Here is an 18,342-nt window from a genome sequence, read left to right as displayed (position 1 = left end):
GACTCTATTACTTTTCTAAAATATTTATGTGTGCAAATCGTAGCTTTCCAAAGATGTTTCCAAAGGTGATACCCCCTTAAGAGAGTTTTTTTACCAGTCTTTAAATCGGTCTTCGTGGTTACTCAAACTTGTGTTGAGATAAACACAAAATTGTTAGATATGTATGTTCTACTTTCACGGATGAGTACATGAATAGGATATAAGCTAAATTTCTTAAGCCTCTGAGATGGGCTGGATGCCATTTAAAAAATTAAAGTTTCAAATAAAATTTATTTTCATCAAAGATTAGCCTGCTAGAGATTGTATGTTTTAAGCTACGTAAGCATAAATTGTTGTAAAATGAAGAATAAAAAACTTGCCTCAGCTGATTGTATGTCACTGATATTCTAGACAAAGGTATATCAGGGAGCTAGTTCCAACCTTTAATACTAAATCCAGGAAACACTGCAAATAGCATGGTAATGTGGAGGGACTTTTATGCTTAGAGGTACATAATTAAAGAATACAAAGTGGGAGGAGGTGAGGTGTAGTTATTTGTCTGCCAGTGAACAGTTGACTTTGACCTGTATTTTGAAGTACTACACTGGGGATTAAGTGTACCAACTCATGTTACTTGTACATAATACGAGCTGTTTGCACGCATTTGTCATTTGCAGCTATGTTTTTGTGATCTCCTCTAGGAAAAATTACCACAGTCCATCTATATTGTAATAGCATCCTATGAGAGCAGCAGAATTTGGCAATCATGAAAACCCAGTTGTTTTGTGCTCTTCTAAATTCTTCCACTGCTTTTATATATGAAGTTTTTTGCACATCTAATGTCAGCAGGATCATTTGGTTTTCTGGGCTCTGTACATCATTTAATGCCAAGCCTACTACATAATGCACATGTAACCAAGGCTTGCTCAAACAATTTAAATACTGATATTTTATAACTCCTAATTTTGCATGTGTAATATTCTTGTAAGATAGATTGCAGCTTTCTAGATTCTGAACAAATTAAGCAGTAGGTAGCCCAAACACACTAGAAGGTTTAACATTTTGGCTTCATGCAAATGATTTTATCACTGAGCATATGAAGTTGTCTATAATACTGCAAGAAATGACAGGTGATCTGCAAAGAGAGGACAAGTGCTTTGTTCAGGGTCTAGGTAGATGTTGGGTTTTTTGATTGTATGAAACCTATGTTTTCTGGTTTTTGCAGTGTCTAATGCTCCATTACTTTTACTGGTCTTATGTGTCCTCTGGTTTCTAGCCTTTTGCTATGCTGCTCAGTTTTGAATTTGGCTACTTCTGCGTTATTACTGAGGTCTGGCAGGAGGGACTCAGGAGAGTTTGGGATATACTGTCCTCCTCTTGTTTTGATATGTCTGGTGTCTCCAACAGCCCTTGTCAACCAGAAACAAATTGCAGAGAAAGCCCACCCCAGTCCTATCATGTGGCTTGTTTAGTTGGTCTCTAAAAATTATGGTTGCATTTTGGTAATCTGTTAGCAGCAACAAGGAGATAATTCTGCTTGCTCTTTAACCCTTTCAAGTGATGTATTGATTAAAAATGGCCATCTTTCTTGGTTGGTTTGTACACGTCCGACTTTTCTGGCCAAACTGGAGCTGACTTTTCTCCAAAGTGGCAGCTGTGCTATGCTTTCAAACGCAAGGTGCTTGGATTTCCAGTTAAAGAAACATAGGAATTGTGTAACAACATTTTCCTAGTACTGCCTTCACAAAAGACAAAATTGTTATTTGAAACATTGATCAGAAAAATTGGTCAAAACCCCAGAATACAAAGAGAAAACTTAATCTAAAATTAAGTTTGAGTTGCTAAAGACTTGAAACCAGTTGACACTGTAATATTGTCCGTTAGAATGTCACATTGCAGTTTATGGAAAGAAGTTTATTGAAAGAGGCACGGAAATTATTTGAGATTTTTTTGGGAAGAGGATTACAACAATATTTCATGTTAGCCATTGTCAATTAAGATGTAAAATAAGCAGCTAATGTTTTACCTCACAGTTCATTGAAGGAGAGGAAAAACACAGATCACATTACTGGAATTGCTTCCTATATATTTGACATTCAGAACTGGAAGTTCAACCATGTACTTGTTGGCCTTTCGATTTTCCACAAGGAATGGTGTCTCTTGCAGTAACCCATCCATTTGTTGCTGTCTTAGTACTATGTTTTATTATTGGTACTTGAAACTTGTGAAATTGATTTTCAATATCTTGACATCTGAAGACAGTTACCTGAAAGCTGAAACTATGTGGTATGGAAAGCCTACCTGAAAATAACCTCAGCTAATACCTCAGACACACTAAAAAAAACCCCCTTCAACAGCCTAACTTGCTTAGCAGTAGGACCTGTTCTTTTCTCCTTGAAGTCAGCAGCTTGCTTTTTAGGTTTTACAACTATTTTAATTTGTTGGAGAAAAAACTACATTTAAAGCCTGTCTAGACAACATGTTGTGATTTATCATCAGTATTCTGAGTCTGGGTGCTATCACAAGAAATAGCGTCCATCTTTATTAGGATATATAAATGAGCAGTTTCATAATTAATTAATTAAACTGTAAGTTTTTGGTCTGACTTGAGCAGTGAGGAGATCTATCAACTCTACCCCCACTCACAAAAATAGCTTATGTGGTGATGTGTTCCCTTCTCCTTGTGGAGGTTGGGGCACAACCAGTTCTTGTCCGGCACTTAATTAAAAAGTTAGCCTCTTACAGACTGAAATAGATTGCTTAAAGGTCAGTGTGTAAGAATGAAGAAAATCATACAGAAAGGAATATATTTTTTTCATTGACCACTAGATGACACCACTGCAAAAGAATACTTGCCTAATGTCTGTGAGCAAGCAGCACCAGAATGCTTTTAAAAATGAACTTACTTACAGAAGTAGTAGATGATGTTCTGTTAGGAAGATTGCTGCATCTGATTGTACATTTGAATAGGTTAACATCCTTTCTCTGTTTTGAATGATCTGATGTTGACAATTGTCAGGCTACAGGAAACAGATAATCACAGATCAAACGTTTTTTAACTCATCAATTGTTTGACTGATGTCCCAGTGCTTTAGGAGTATTCATTTAGGAGTGGATTAACCATTGCATTAGGCCAATTAAAAGATTTGCACACTGTTCATCTCTGTAAGTCTTAAGTGGGGCACAGGAAGCATATTGCTGGTCACAAGGAGTTAGGGTGATAGAAAATAATTCTTGTAAGACATAAAGTTATAGCTAATTTTCCACCTTTTTTATTCAAACTGGCAGGCTGTTTATATCTATCTGTCTATATATGTATCTATAGTTGTCTTCTGAGTACTAGGATGAGTTATTATATAATGAGACCATTAGGTAATAAGTGACAAAGTGTCTTCCATGTTTAGACTAATGAGTTGCTTGGTTGTGTGGCTTTTTAGTGGTACCGCTTAAATGTAAGTTCCTGTATACAAAGGAAGTTTACTACTTTATTTTGAAAGGTGAATTTGAATTCCAGAAAGTATCAAAACTAGTGTAGTATACATCTCTGATAGTACTGGAGAGCAGCTTACCTATTCATAGAGCAAATACAGTATACATTTTCTCAGCATAGCTGTTTAAGGATCAGTCAACTGGCCTGGAAAAAATCAGGTTTAAGGAATTCAATTTCCATTGCCCTTAAATCCTTTGGGATGTAAATGTAAATTTGTTGACTAATAAATACATTTGTATTTGACTAGTGGAAGCTATGAGATGATGATATAAGGGGAAGAACCTGCAACTCCTTTCTTACAGGTTGTTGAACAGATGTTACAACTGGCACTGCCAGTCTCTGTTAGCTCTCATTCCCACACCCTCTACTTTTGTAACTGTAGATTCAAAGGTTAAGATTTTGGTTTGTTTTATTATTTATTTGTTTTTAATCAGTACAGTGTTATGAACCAAAGGCTGAGCACTCAAAATTATGCATATATATAGTAGTACTGTCCTAATTCTACAGGAGACAGCTGATGCAGCTACTCTGTACATGCTCTTGTCCTAAGCAAAACTATGTTTCCTACTAGTTTCTTTGAAACATACAGTCTTAAGTATAACTTGACAGATAAATGAAGATGCTAAAAATCAAAACCAGCAGCTCTTTCTGTACTTTGGGAAGCTGTTACGTGCATAAAACCTGTCTCCTTATTGTGTACTTTTGTTTTGTGTGTTCATTAAACAGTACCAGTTAGCTTAGTAAAAGATGTCACTTATTCCTTCAGATCTTCTCTCTTTTACCTCTTTAATTACTTTCAAGCGTATGAAAACTGTTAGGACAAGGATATGAGTGACTGCACTTACATGACATTTGCTTCTAAAAAACTTACTAAAATCTGCCAAAACAGAATGATGCTACAGCTTTTTGGCACTTGCTACTACAGCTTCTTACATTACTCTTCCGGGGTTTCTGTATTCAACTAACTTACTGTTAGAAAAAGTCTGCTTTTTAAATTTTGGCATTTGAAAAACTTTGCTTTCATTTATGTGTTTTAAAAAATGAATTTGCTTCTCACTGATCATTGTGGGTTTTATTTTTAAAGTTGGCTTCGAGGTGTTGCAATGTTCCCCCACTCTCCCACTTGAAACTGCCATGTGCCATCCACAGGATAGTTTTTTTTTGTCTGCTTATTGTAAAGCATACAGAGACACATTTACAGCTCATCATTCAGGGTATCTTGTTTTTTTGATTTGAAATGGGGATGTAGCAGAGCACCAGACAATTATTTCTGTCGGAGTAATTAGTGCCAGCCAGATCAAAAGCTGGTGTGCAGAATGCTCAATTGAGAAGCTGTGAGAAGTGGTCTCTCCTCTCAGAGCCTCTTTAATGTCAGCCTTGGTTGGATGTAAAGGCCTGCTTGGCATTTGGGAAGAACTTTTCTGGGAAGTGAAAGTGCCAATAATTGCAGGGTCAAGGTTTTTCAGTTGATATCCCGTAATGGTTTTAGCTTGTTACATAATGGAGATTCTCTTCTTTAAATTGTTCCCACAGCAGTAGATGGAGCTACCTGGCTTGTTCTGCAACTCATAAAAGCTTGTGTAGGTGTCTTTGAGTTGCTGAGCTGAAAAAAAGAATTTGTTCTGGTTTGCTTAATTTTGAAGAGGAAGGGAAAAGGCTGAGGAATATCAGGGAGTGTGAAAGAAAACAGACTGGTGGAGTCACATCCTTTAGTTCCTGAGAGAAATGCAGTGGATGGAAGCTTGGCCAGCGTCAGAGGAACTCTGATCCTCTCACCATCAGGCAGAAGAGGGGGGACCTAAAAGGAGAGGGTGAATAGAAGCAGGTCCTTGCCCAGAGAGATAGGACAATTCCTCCCAGCCTGCCTTTCCTTTACACGGGCTCTTGCAGAATATGTATGAGGCTCTGCAATATTTGGGTCAGGCAGATAATAGTGGAGATTAAGTTCTGTCTTGGAGCCTGCCCAGAACACGTCAGTCAGCCAGATGGATCACAACTTTGGGTGTTAAGAAAGAAAGAAGGGTGATTGTAGGTGACTCCCTTTGCAGGGAAACTGAGGGCCCCATATGCCAGCTGGATGCATTCCACAGGCAAGTCTGCTGCCTCCTTGGGACCTGGGTGAGAGATGTTATCAGGAGGCTCCCTGGACTAATTGAGCCCTCTGATTATTACCTGCTTCCAGCTGTTGTGCAGGTTGGCAGTGACAAGGTTGATGAGAGAAATCTTATGGCAATCAAAAAGAACTTCAGGGCACAAGGGCAACAGATTGAAGGAACAGGAGCATAGGTGGTTTTTTCCTCAGTCCCTTTGGTAACAGGGAGGAATGCTGAAAGGAACAGGAGAACTCACCTGATCAACATGTGGCTTAAAGGCCAAGGAGTTTGGCTTTTGCAATCATGGAGCGGTTTATGGGGCACCAGGATGCCTGGGGAAAAATGGGGTTTGTCTGTCTAAAAGTCCATGAGTTGGATTGAGAAGGCTTAAAATCAGGTTTGAAAGAGGAAGGGGATAAAACCTGTCTTGGCAGAGATCAGCCTGGGTGCAGCCAGTGTTGGGGGTGAAGTCAGTAGCCCAGCAGAAGTGCCTCTATGTTATACTGACTCTGAAATATGCGAGCCATGTTGCAGCACACAGTCTTACGGAGACGAGCCAAGGACTCCTACAGTATTAAAAGCCAAAAGGGAAATGACCAGAGAATTATCTCCAAGGAACTGAGGGGTGTGTTTCTCTAGGAAGGTGACACAGCTGATAGTCCAGCTAAGGGTGTCTTTGCATCAAAGCATACAGCATGAGCACTGAACAGGAGCTGGAAACCAGTTTGCTGCTAGAAAGCTATGACCTTGTTGCCATTACTGAAATGTGGTGGGACAAATCCCATGACTGGACTGTGACCATCCAATGGCTACAGGCTGCTCAGAAGAGATGGGAGGAAGAGAGGCAGAGGAATTGCCCCCTACATCAAGAGGTTAATTGAGTGTGAAGAGTTGTCTCTGAAGAACAGCCACGAGCAGATCAAAAGCCTGTGGGTAAAAATCAGACACTGAGGCAACAAAAGGAAACAAGTGGTTGGTGACTACTACAGGCTCGCTGATCAAGGGGAACCTATTGACAAAGCCATATTGCTTCAGCTACAGGAGCCATTGCACTCATAGGCTCTTGTCCTTGGGGACTTCAACCACCCTGACCAATCTCCTGGAAAAGTAGCACAGCAGCCTGGCTGATGGTCAAACTAAAGGAAAGAAGCAAATATACAGACAGTTGTAGGGCTGACAGGTGACCTGGGAAGAGCAAGGCAAAGGTGGAATTGAATTTTGCAACAGGTGCAAGGAGTAACAGGAAGGGCTTTAACATATGTGTTAACCAGAAAAGAAAGATCAAAGAGGGTGTAACCCCCTGATAAACAGTGCTGGAATAACAATGGATGAGTAGAAGGCTGAGGCAATCAAAAACTTTCTTACCTCTGCTTCAATGGCAGCCCCTCTTTCCCCACCTCTCAAGTAGACGGACAGCTCTCCATCCTCCTCTGCTTTATCTGTGGTCAGCATTTGTCTGTTACATGTGCCCTAGTTCTTATATGATCCTTCAGTGATCTGCTTAAAGTAGGTGATCATGACTCAAGCTTACCCCGTGCTTGACATTGGGTGAGGGATTTTTGGGTTTGGGGATTTTTTTTAATGTATATTCTTTCATTTAGCTGTTTTGTCAGGCAGTTGAATTCAGTTTCATGACAATCAATAAATGAAACTGATTGCCAGAGCTGCAAAAAGCAAGCATCATGTATGTGGCTGGAAAGAGGAGTGGCAAAGGAAGATCTCCCCATTTTACAGGAGCTGTTAAGTGATCTCTGCATCTTGTGGAACAGCAGCCTGAGGCTGCAGGTGCAGTTTGCTTTTTTATTCCTTGAGCCTGCTTCTTCCTTAGAGTTCTGGGAGTGACAAGGTTTGATCAGACCTTACTTTTCTGTTAGATGTGTTAAACTGCTCTTCTAAGCACAGCCCAGAGTCATTACTGCATAAGGAGACTGAGTTGGGTTTCCTGAGGAACTGTCCCGTACCACAGTCTTCAGTCCCTAGGCCTTGGATTGCTGTAGTTAGTTCTGTTCTTTTGCTTCTTTAGCAGACCAGCCCTACCCAACATTCACGGAAATCAATGGCACTTCTCAGACTTTTTCATTTGAGAGAGAAGATATATGTAAAAAAAAAAAAAAGAATGTTTGTGATACCACCTCTGGCTTTGTGTTAAAAACTTTTGGACTCCTGTGTTGTTCTTTGTTGTTTTGCTTTTTTAAAAAAATAAAGATAAACCCATAAGGCTAAGCATTTATTTGAGCCCTTCTCATAGCGTAAGAGACCTCAAAGATCATAGTTTCTGAGCCTAACAAAAAATAGATCTGTAAGCATGAGGCCATCCTTTCAATGAGCCAGAAGATGCTACTGTTGATAGCAGCCTGTAGTGCAGAAATAGGTAAGCAAAATTGTTTTAAGTAGTGCTCTTTGAGCTAGCATTGCTGGGACTGTTGTGTGCAAGTTCCTGATGGTTCTATTCTCAATTTATTTTGAAAGCCTTTAGGATACAGTCAGGGTGACTGCAATCTTTATTGTAATTTGAAGAAAGTGCTTCCTGACTGATGGGGATATTTAGGGTACATATTTATGTGCATTGATACCGCTTTTTAGATTGAATTGCCCCCAAATCTTATTTTATGGGGAATAGTGAGCATGGTTTGACATAAGCTGTGTAAAGATCTTGAAGTATCTTTTTTAGGAAGTATTTCAAGTAGTACACTTCATTTAAATGTCTTGCTTCAGCTTTCAGCGATGTTGTTTTATGTGCCTTATAAGAGTTGTAGTGAATGAATTCAAGGAATGGTTAGGTTATTGAGAAGAGCAGACCACTTGCACTAGAAACAGTGTCTTTGCCGCTTAGTCCAGGGAATTGGTGCTACTAGCCATGACTTGACTACAGGCTAAAAAAAGGCTAAAAAAAATCATTCATAGATTATTTCTATAATGCCAGAAAGAACGATTGCATCACAGTCTTTAATCTCCTGTCTATCAGTAAGCATTAAATTGCACAGGATTGTGCTTTCAGTGCACCAGGTAATGTGTGTTTCACTTGATTCCTTCCCCAAAGGTTTCTGGTAATGATTTGAATGGCATAGAAGATGGAGTATCACTTCCTTTCTGGGATAGCTTAATCTGTTAGTCATTCTTCCTGCTGAAAAATAAAGGGGAAGGGGGCGGGGGGTGGAATGCAGCTGTATTGGGGATTTTACCGCTTACTGAATCAAGCGCATAGAATATGTAATTTTCATTCTTAGAGAAAGAGATGCGATGCCCCGTAAATGACGGGGCTGCTCGACGGATGAGCAGGTAAAATGAGTGTTGGAAAGCTCGTCGGTGGCTGGAGTACTGAAGTGTTTTTGTGCAGCAGGACGGCCTGGGGCGTGTGCGCGCTGAAGCCTCTTTGTCAGTGGGCGCTCCGGGCGGCGCGGGGCGCGGCGCGCCAGCTGCCGCCCCCTCTAGCGGTGAGCGCGGTAACAGCCGGAGCTGCTCGGAGCTTCCGCTGCCTTGCCCTTAGAAATCAAAATGCGTCCTAATTTGAATTGGGCTCGCGAGGAAATACCTATTGTAATCGGAAACAAAACTAGTTCTGCTAAGAAGTCTTTTTTTTAGGAGATGATCTTTGTTGGATTCTAAAAAACCCAGCCTAAGAATATACGTTCTGTCATGCAGTTGGCTCCATATTATTTTTTATGAAGGGGTGATGTTCCAAATATTGGAAAACCAAGTTACTAATAAAAGACTTTCCTTAGAGGACTCAGAGTCTGGTGCTGGGCCAGACCTTAATAAGCCTTGTTGGACTTGGACTGATTTTGTGAACAGTCACCAAGTTCTACCTCCACTACACTTGGATGCTTTTTTGTTCTTTGTATAAAGTCTATTTAGATTTTTTACAGTAAGCTTGGTGTCTGCTGTCTGGGAAGACGTGGCTTCCAGTCCCAGACCAGCCAGCCTTGGAAATGAGATAGGCCACATTGGAATGGCAGTGTGCCCGTGGCCAGCAAGTCCTGGGCTCAGGCTGTCTCTGTGTGCAAGCTGCTCTGGTATCCCCATGGATACTGTAAGAATTGCTCATACTGTTGTCTTTAGAAGTATATAAGGATGTTGATTGTTTTGTTGTTTGTTTTTTTCTAAATTATTTTCATATTTTTTTAATAACCTGCTGGAGCATCCTGCAGCTCCTTTTCTGTTGGAGAGAGAAGCTACAGGGTTTAACTGCGTTACTGATCCTTGATAATGTCACAAGAATACTATCTAAGATATTTTAATGTTATTATGTTATTTTAATTCTTTCGGGTTTTCTCCAGCTACCACCGTCTTTTCTTTCCCCTTCCTCCCCTCCCCACCCCCAGCTTTCCCAGTGTGTGCAAGTTTTGGATAGTACTGTCTGGTTGCAGAAGAATGTGTTCAAGAAATATTTTGACACTGCTTCCTTTTTGCTAGTGTTCAGTTTAGATAGAAGAACTTTCAGAATTTGTTTGTAATGGATTTTGTGAGGTTGGTTGGTTTGGTTGTTTGTTTTTTTGTTTTTAGCACAAGTGTGACACCACTAGTTCAAGGTGCTAGTTCAGGACTTTGTGTATTCTTCATTTAACATATTTCAAGTGGGAGTGCTTGATGCCGAGAGAAGAAAATTCTTAGGTGTTCTTTTTCCCCATACTTTGAACTTAGTGGTAGAATGTGACAATGTCCATTTACTACAGCAGCTGATTTTCATGAATCAGACAAGTCTTTTGGATGTTAAGCTAAAGAATAGGAACTCTATTTGGAATGTGGAATTCTAGAAAGGGGTGAAAGTTAGTGGTTAAGAATCAGCCATAGTACAGTTACCCAGCATGAAGTGTTGATTAATTATACTTTTTGATATGTAGTTAATTCTCCCTTTTATAACTAGCATTCAGGATGGCAAAGGAATAGGCTTGTTTTGTCAATTGTGTGCATGCCAGATGGAGCCTTAATATGTGTCAGCAGATAAATGGGCCATTATTAAGATTAGATGCATAATGATCATTTCAGCCTTGTTTATTTAGGTCATCGACTGTAGTAGAAGATGATCTCTTAAAAGTAAAAATGCTTCAGGATCTGAAAATCTTCTGCTTTTCTTCGGCTGCTATGGAAATAACGTAGAAATTTTGTTGTCTAGTTTTAAAGTAACACATTAACGTTTTAGTTTATTTAAATGAGAACTGAAAAAAAACCTCTCAACCACAAGTAGTTTGATTTGTTTTCCTGAGAAGTGAAGCCGGTAACTGTATAAGCAGATGAATTTGTCCATTTATTAGATAGTACCTACAAAATTAATATTTTACCTAGTATTTCAGTTCAAGGCTCTTAGTTACTTATTTAGTAGACAGTACTATGTTCAGTTATGTGTGTATTCTTAAAATAACATCTACAATTTTAGGCTCCTTGTACTAGTGAAGGACTTTTGACATTAATAAATGTCTGTGTTTTCTTTCAGGTTGCAGTGTAAGGTTTTGGAAGTCATAGCTCCAGCCCATCACAATGGAATGGCGAATGGCCACACCAGCAGTGCTGATGGGGACACAATTGTCATCAGCGACAGTGATGACTCAGAAACGCACAATAGCTCTGCACAAAATGGGTACATGATACTTTTACTGTATGTCATTCTGACTGGGTGGAAATGAGAATAAAGCCAGTTGTGTCAGAGTCTGACCGAAACAAATTACTTGATCTGTATGGATTGTGAGTGTTCAGACAGCTGAAGGTGACAAGCTGAACACTTCGGAAGTGCCGGTTATGCTAACGCACCAGAAGAGTACATTGTGAGAAATGGAATACCTACAGAATAATCATTTTTCATCTCTTTGCAAAGACAGTGTTTCTGCAGAGAGATGGTGGAAGAGTTGTGTGTAGCTCTTGGTAGTTCCCTGTGCTGGGAAATCTGTGCTCCTCTAGCAGAGGGTGCAGCATGTTTTGCATTTTGGCAGTCTGATGTCACTTCACTTCCATCACGGGGCTCAGAGTTGAGATTACTTTATGACAGGAGGACACACTTTTACTGGAACTCTCTGAAAAGTCTTCCCAGAGACTTCTTGTGTTTGTGACCAAAAAACCAAAACCATAGCAAGGTTTCTTCATTGTGCATGTGTCCATACCATATAACTATATCATTGTGTTTGATGGATTTGATCATGATGTTAGGTGCAGTGAAAGTGGGTGTCTTGAAGAACTTTCAATGGGCTGGAGTAGCCTAATAACATTGAATAGGAGAGCTTCTTGGCTGTAACTGTGGTGTTCAGTTTGGAGTATCCCTTTACTGAGTATTCATTGAGCCTATCCTAGCAGTATAATGAGAAGAAAGACTTTCGTGCTTCATGGGCATGATGATGAAGGAGGAGTGTTTGAAGTGGGCCCTAATCTAGGATCTAGCAATATACAGGCTTTGCATGAACTGTTATTGACTTTAAGATGTCACATGGGTGCAGAAGTTAATCTTGTTGATTGCTTCATGATGAAGTCATGTCCTGACCTGCCCAGAATAACTAGGGTGGAGCTTCTCACTTGGTTAAAAAAATAACATGGGGTAAATAATTTTTAAATTTCTTTGCTCTCTCTTGAAGGCAGTGTCTAAGTTGTTCATGAAGATGTCCTACATATTTAAAAAAATAAATAAATGCATTTCCAGTATTCCAAAAGGCATGTAGCATTTGAAAGGAGGTTGTTCTTGGAATTAGGCAAGAGCTGACTGTAGGATTGATCCCGTTACAGTGCTGTCACTTACGTGCATGCAGAGCTGAGGGTAAGACTAAGTCTTGCACTCCCAATCAGTCTGTGATTCTCCCCAAATGATTAGTTATTTTGACAGTGCAGAGAGGGAAAATAATTTCTTTTCTCTTAGAAGGGGAATTCTTGTGAGACTATACAGGCTTTTGAAGCACCAGTCTGTGACATATCTAACTAACATTTATGCTGCAAATTAAATTGCAGAACTCTTGCAGCTTTAAAATGCTTACTGTAAATTTTAAGCAAGTCTGTTTATAACAAAAGTGAGAGTGTAGTAATGGTTATTTTCTAGATATATTCTGGGTATGTGCAGACTTGAAAGGTATTATTTGCTCTATGTGTAAAACCTGTCTGTAAGTAAAGCATTGTTGTGAATTCTTGTATGCTGGCATATAAGATTCCTTATACCATTGCTCATAACAATAAGAAATCACAGTGAACTGAATGACATTGTTTTGCAGCCCTAATCTTTCAGAGACTATATTTTGCTGTTTATGGAGAGACTTGCATGTGGACAGTATGAATGTTAGTCACCTTGGGACCAATGTCAAGTTGATATGTGCAGGACAGTTCTGCCTCAGCCTGCACACAAATCTCCAGGTTTTGAGACCCAGCCTTTGTGCAAAGCGCACTGCTGTTAAACAATGGTACAGCAGATGCTCAGGGTGTTTGTGAGGGAGGGGGAGGGGAGCACAGCACAGATTGATGGGCCATCTGCAAATATTTTTCCTAAAGAATCTGTAAGGCTAGAGAATCTTAACTGAAAATAGATGTCATTAGAGATCCCAGCCTTTCTGTGTCCCTACTCCTGTGTGTGTGGGGTAGAAATAGCTGTGTAGTCTGTACAAATGTTCCTGCTGACCTTTTCTGTTGTGTTCTGCAGTAAAAGTTGGGGTGAAGCTCTTACTTTGCTCTTGATGCTCTTACTTTCTCTCAGAAAAGCAGAAAAGACTGCTTTTTAAGGCCTGCTTTACAAAACAAAAAAGTAGCAATCTTCTAAATTCTTAAAACATTTGTACTATGTCTTGGGAGCCTCAGGTACTGTAGCATAGTGGTCACGTGGAACAGCAGTATTCATACCTTAAACTGCCAGACTTTTAAAGGTAATGTTGAACTTTTGTGTTGGTTTTAGCACTTGGCAGCAGCCTGGAGGTTGAGGGGCTTTTGTTGCCAAATGCATACAATTCAGCTGCAACTTAATTATTCATGGCATTCCTTTTGCCAGGGCTATGAGTGGTGTGAATCATCAAGCATCATCAGAAATACTAAAAAAAAATATTCTTGGTTTGCTGGCTGGTTTATGGCAGTAAATTTGGGTGTTTGTTCAATTCAAATGGAAGATTAATTTTGGGCAAGGGCTAATTGTTTCTGCAAATTTTGATATATAAGAGGTAACAGTTTTTGGAAATAAGGTCAGTGGAACCTTACCATACAGGCCTTTTACCATCTTCAAATGAATTTTTAAACTTTATTTGGAGAAAAAAGTATGAACTGGTATGTCAAGATGTGGGCATAGCTTGTCATTAAAGCTATACAACATCTTCAATATAGTGAATCTTTCTTAATATTTAATTCTTATCCCTCTTTTCTTCCTCTCTCATTTCTCCATTGCTTGAATCCAAGAATAATGATGATGGGTAATTCTCTTCTTATTATAAGGAAAGACCAAAGTACTTGGATCAAAAACACCTTAAAATCTTCACCAAAAAGTTAAAAGTCAGGATTTTGTTGATAAGTGCTGTTGTCTTGTCCCTGGAGTGTTGTTCTTAATGGTCTTCAGGTTGCTCTGTTTTGTTGTTGAAATTTTATTTAAGTTCCAGAAAATATTTGCAATTCCAAATGGGCAGTTGTTATTATTGCTCAGTACAGAGTTGCTTGTCAGTGGCAACCTTCAAAGATGTGCAGAGGCAGCCTTGCTATGGGGATCAGTTTACTGACTGGATACCTCTGTGTAAGGCTTGCACTAGAGTGTGACGAGACCATAAACGATTGTGTTATTTCACTAGCATTCTTCAAGGGAGTTTTTCCCATTCTCAAATATAAAAGAGAAGAAGAGAATTTCAAAGAGAAGAAGAAAAGCCACTGCCTTTTTCTGAGAAAGTGGGATAGCAGTCTTTTTAGCACTTCAGGACAGCATTCTGGATCCTCTAACTCTCACTATTTTTGGTGCAATTTTTCTGCTTCTGTTGATACAGTATGATACAGGTAGCTGTGGAAAGAGTCAGACCAGATGGTGTAGATAGGTGTCCTGGGCAAGGTAACAAGGACAAGGTTGAGGGAGCAGGGTTTGTTTACCCTGGAGAAAAGGAGGCTCGGGGACCTTAGCACTCCCTACAACCTGAAATGAGGGTAGTGAGGTGGAAGTTGGTCTCTTCTCACAGGTAGCAAGTGACAGCATGAGAGGAAGTGGCCTCAAATTGTGCCAGGAGAGGTTTCTATTGGATAATAGGAAAAATTTCTCCACTGAAACACCAGGCACTGGAATAGGCTGCCCAGGGATGTAATGAAATCACCATCCCTGGAAGTATTCAGAAGGCCAGGTGGATGTGGCATTTGAAAATGTGGTTTAGAGATGAGCACAGTGGTGGTTGAGATGTGGAGTGGTTGTGGAGATGAGCCAGGTTGGTAGTTGGCCTCAATCTTAGAGGCCTTTGCCAACCTTAATAAGTCCATGATTCCAAGGTCTCAGAAATTATTTGATATTGCTCTCTTAGTACAGTGCTGTCAGAATGTAGCATAGCAGTAGTGTGAGAAGAAATTTATGTTCAGGTCATGTGGTCACCATACCAAAGTAATTGAAGGCTTGATGAGATTATTACCTGTCAGTGGTTCAGTATAACCTTATTAAAAATGCAAAATTCTGACACAAGTACAAGCCACATTCACTTGAGTGCAGTAGAAACTAGTGTAATATGGATGAGTCAGTTGTGGGTTTTACCTACTAAATTACAAAATAATCTGTGTTTTTTCCTCTGGATTTGGTTGTATGTCAGAGCTGTGCTGTGAAGATTTTTTGTAAGGGATCTCTGCTGTGAAATGAGTCCAACCCTTGCTAACTCTCATGTGTTTTATATAATGCTTTACAAAATAAAATATTACCAAAAATAATAATAGTTTTATGCCAAAACTGCTACATAATCTCTATAATTATTAAAGCTTTCTGTGTGTATTGAGTGACCTTTTTCTTCCTCTTTTGCACTAAGCAGAATTTTTGCTGTAAATTTGGAGGAGGATATCGGAATATATTTACTTCTTGGGATAATAACTGGAAACTCAGAAACTAAGCAGAAAAAATGTAATGTGTTTGTGTTTTGAAATTATATTTGGACTATTATGTATGATCCACTGAAGCTGAGAAATATTTACTTAAACTAAGAAGTAAAGATTAACAATAGAGTTGAAAATTTGATTATTCTTTGGGCCCTGAATTTGATTACAGAGAGTATTGAAGCTTAGAATCTATTCAAAAGGTATAAATAAGTTGATATACTTTTGGTTTAATATTGGTACTCTGATACCTTTTATTTTGTGTCTGAACATTATCTGTTTGGGTCATTCTTCAGCTTGCTAGTCTAAAGGACTGGAAATGCAATGAGGTGTGTGATGAGGTGCAAGTTTGTCTTTCATACTATCCAGAAATTCCTAGAGACAGCCTTTATTACTTTTAACTTTCCTGTCTTGACACTGAAGATGGTCATGGAAGACCAAATCATGCTATGACCAGAATATGAAAGCTCATTTAACAGACTTAGGTAGAGATAGTAAAATCTTGCCAGTGTACTGGATTACAGTTGATCTCTATTTTGCTAATATGAATAGCTGGGTGGGTTTTTTTCTGATACATTTCTTAAACTGTGTTTGGTCTAAGTGACTCAACTTTAGACTTCAACTGTAATGTGCATGCAGTATCCTGTAAGGCACTGCATGCATATCACAGCACTTACCTGTAGGTCTAGTAGATGTGTTGCTGTATGCAAGTCTGTCTTTTTTTTGTCAGTTCATTTATTATTAATTATGCTGATAATTTAGTCATTATAAACTATTTTTCTTGAGAACTTTGCAAATTTTTCTTTTATGAAATTACACTAATGGTGAATAGGTACTGTTCCATTTAATCTGTATTAATGTATTTATTACACATTGGAATGTTAACATTTCTTGTATTTCTCTTTCACAGAGTTAGTGGGGAAAAACAAGAATTGTAGCAAATTTTATTTCCAGCAGCACTGCAAAGTACAGTTCTCATCATCTTGTGCATGTTTTTCACAAGGCTAAAGAACAGCAAGTGATGTACTGTTTTATTTTGTCACAAACTCCACCTGAAAGCATTTTGAAAATGCTGGAAGGACTGAGAATGATGAAATGCATATTTTTAAATCTGCTAGTTCATCTACATTCTTCAGCTTTTCCTTTGTGATGAAATAAGATGATGACTGAATTCTTCCTGATAAAGCAATACAACTCGATTACAAATTGTCACCTCAGGAGAAGTTAGTTATGTTGTGTAATGCCAAAATGTAACATCATTTAAATAAAGTCTTACTAGTTTAGCTCTGTTCATGAAGTCTGTCCATAAATACACTACTCTTCTTAAAGTATATTGTCTATGGCAAATCCCTTCTCTTTCTTGTAAAGGAGTGAATTTTGGTAGCACACCAGAACTGGGTGATATCCACCTAGGAAGAGGTGTAACAAAACAGTTAACGTTATGTTAAAACTGAAGAAATATTTTCCGGGGTGGTCAGGGGGGAATCTACTTCTCTGTAGCAATACCTGTAAAAGGGAAGTGCACTTTGGCTGATAAAGTATGTAACTTGACACGCGTTAATTTTGAAGTGCAGATATGTTGCCTTATGATTTCTGTTACTTTCTGTTATTTTATGTTGTTGGTAAACCGTTATTTTGGAAAAATATTTTAGGTGTTTCTTACTTGTTTTGCAATGCAATTGGTAGATCAAGGGCTACTTTTTTATTAATTTTATTTATTTCTGTCTTTTGGACTCATTCCTCATCATCTTTTTCTCCCTTTTCTTGTCTTTCTGTTGCCGTCTTAAGTACTGAGAGTATTAAGGAGACAATTTCTGAAGTATAGGGATGTATCATTACTTGTCTTCCTTCCCTTCTTATCTCCCATTTCCATGCTAAGAAAACATCCGTCATTGTTCTTCCTGTTCCTTGCAGGAACTGGTTTTAATGCAGAGTTAAATATAGTAGCAGAAAAGTTAGTACAAATTAATAGGCCCCCTTTGGTACCAGTGGAAGTTACAAGCTGAGTATTTTCAAGCATTCCATTGTGTAGGAATATAAATATATGAAATATGTAAAATATGAGGCTGATGATATGTGAATGTACACTTCTAATTTTTAATTTTTTTTTTCCTTAGGGAGAAGAAAGCCATAATTGATCCTTCTTTGTTCAAATACAAAGTCCAACCTATTAAAAAACACTTATATGAACCTGTTATTGTTAAAGCATCTCAACTAAGGTAAAAATTAGTATGTGGAAGTTAAAATTGTACTTTGTAACTGTGAGTTGTGTAAGATGTTTTTGATATAAAATGGCATTTTAAAACTATGTTGGAGCTGTTAATTAATAACACTGGAACAAAATACTGTAATACTGGCCTTCTGTATTGAGGATTCCAAGCTTTGCTGGCATTAACATAGGTACCAACTCCTTGCACGTTTCCGCTTTCATTGGCGCACAGATGAGACCTGCTGCTGTTGTGTGCAAAAATCAGATTTTGCAAAAATTGGATTTGTTGCACACAGTGTGCAACAAGCCAACAATTACACACTCGAGAGGGATACCAATTCTTTATTTCAGAGGTGCACAAGCCTAGGTGATCAGTGGTATTCCATAAATTAAGCATGTTTAGCAATCAAAAGAATTAGTGTTCATTGGCTACAAGTTTACGTAGTTCTCTTACTAGTTAGTATTCTATTTTCTATTGGTTAATTATTTCAGTTAATTGATTAATAACTGCATCTTATGTAATTAGTCTGCATGCTCAATCTTTTCCTTTTGAGTCTGAGTTTCTTGTGTCAGTGGTCCTGAGT

At 38.7% G+C, this 18,342-nt stretch overlaps 1 protein-coding gene across 8 annotated transcripts in view; it reads left to right on the top strand.

The window, feature by feature from the left end:
• BAZ1A (bromodomain adjacent to zinc finger domain 1A) overlaps nt 1-18,342 on the top strand; it is a 66,058-nt gene that overhangs the window by 10,422 nt on the left and 37,294 nt on the right. For all 8 annotated transcript variants that reach the window (XM_086893243.1, XM_086893244.1, XM_086893241.1 and 5 more), the window contains 2 exons: nt 10,994-11,137; nt 17,667-17,768. In XM_086893243.1, coding sequence (XP_086749369.1) covers nt 10,994-11,137; nt 17,667-17,768 — 246 coding nt within the window. The remainder of the gene's footprint in view (nt 1-10,993; nt 11,138-17,666; nt 17,769-18,342) is intronic.

This window comes from Cyanistes caeruleus, chromosome 6 (genome assembly GCF_971803275.1).
Source record: "Cyanistes caeruleus chromosome 6, bCyaCae1.hap1.1, whole genome shotgun sequence".
NCBI lineage: Eukaryota > Metazoa > Chordata > Aves > Passeriformes > Paridae > Cyanistes > Cyanistes caeruleus.
This window is presented reverse-complemented; position numbering and strand designations above follow the sequence as displayed.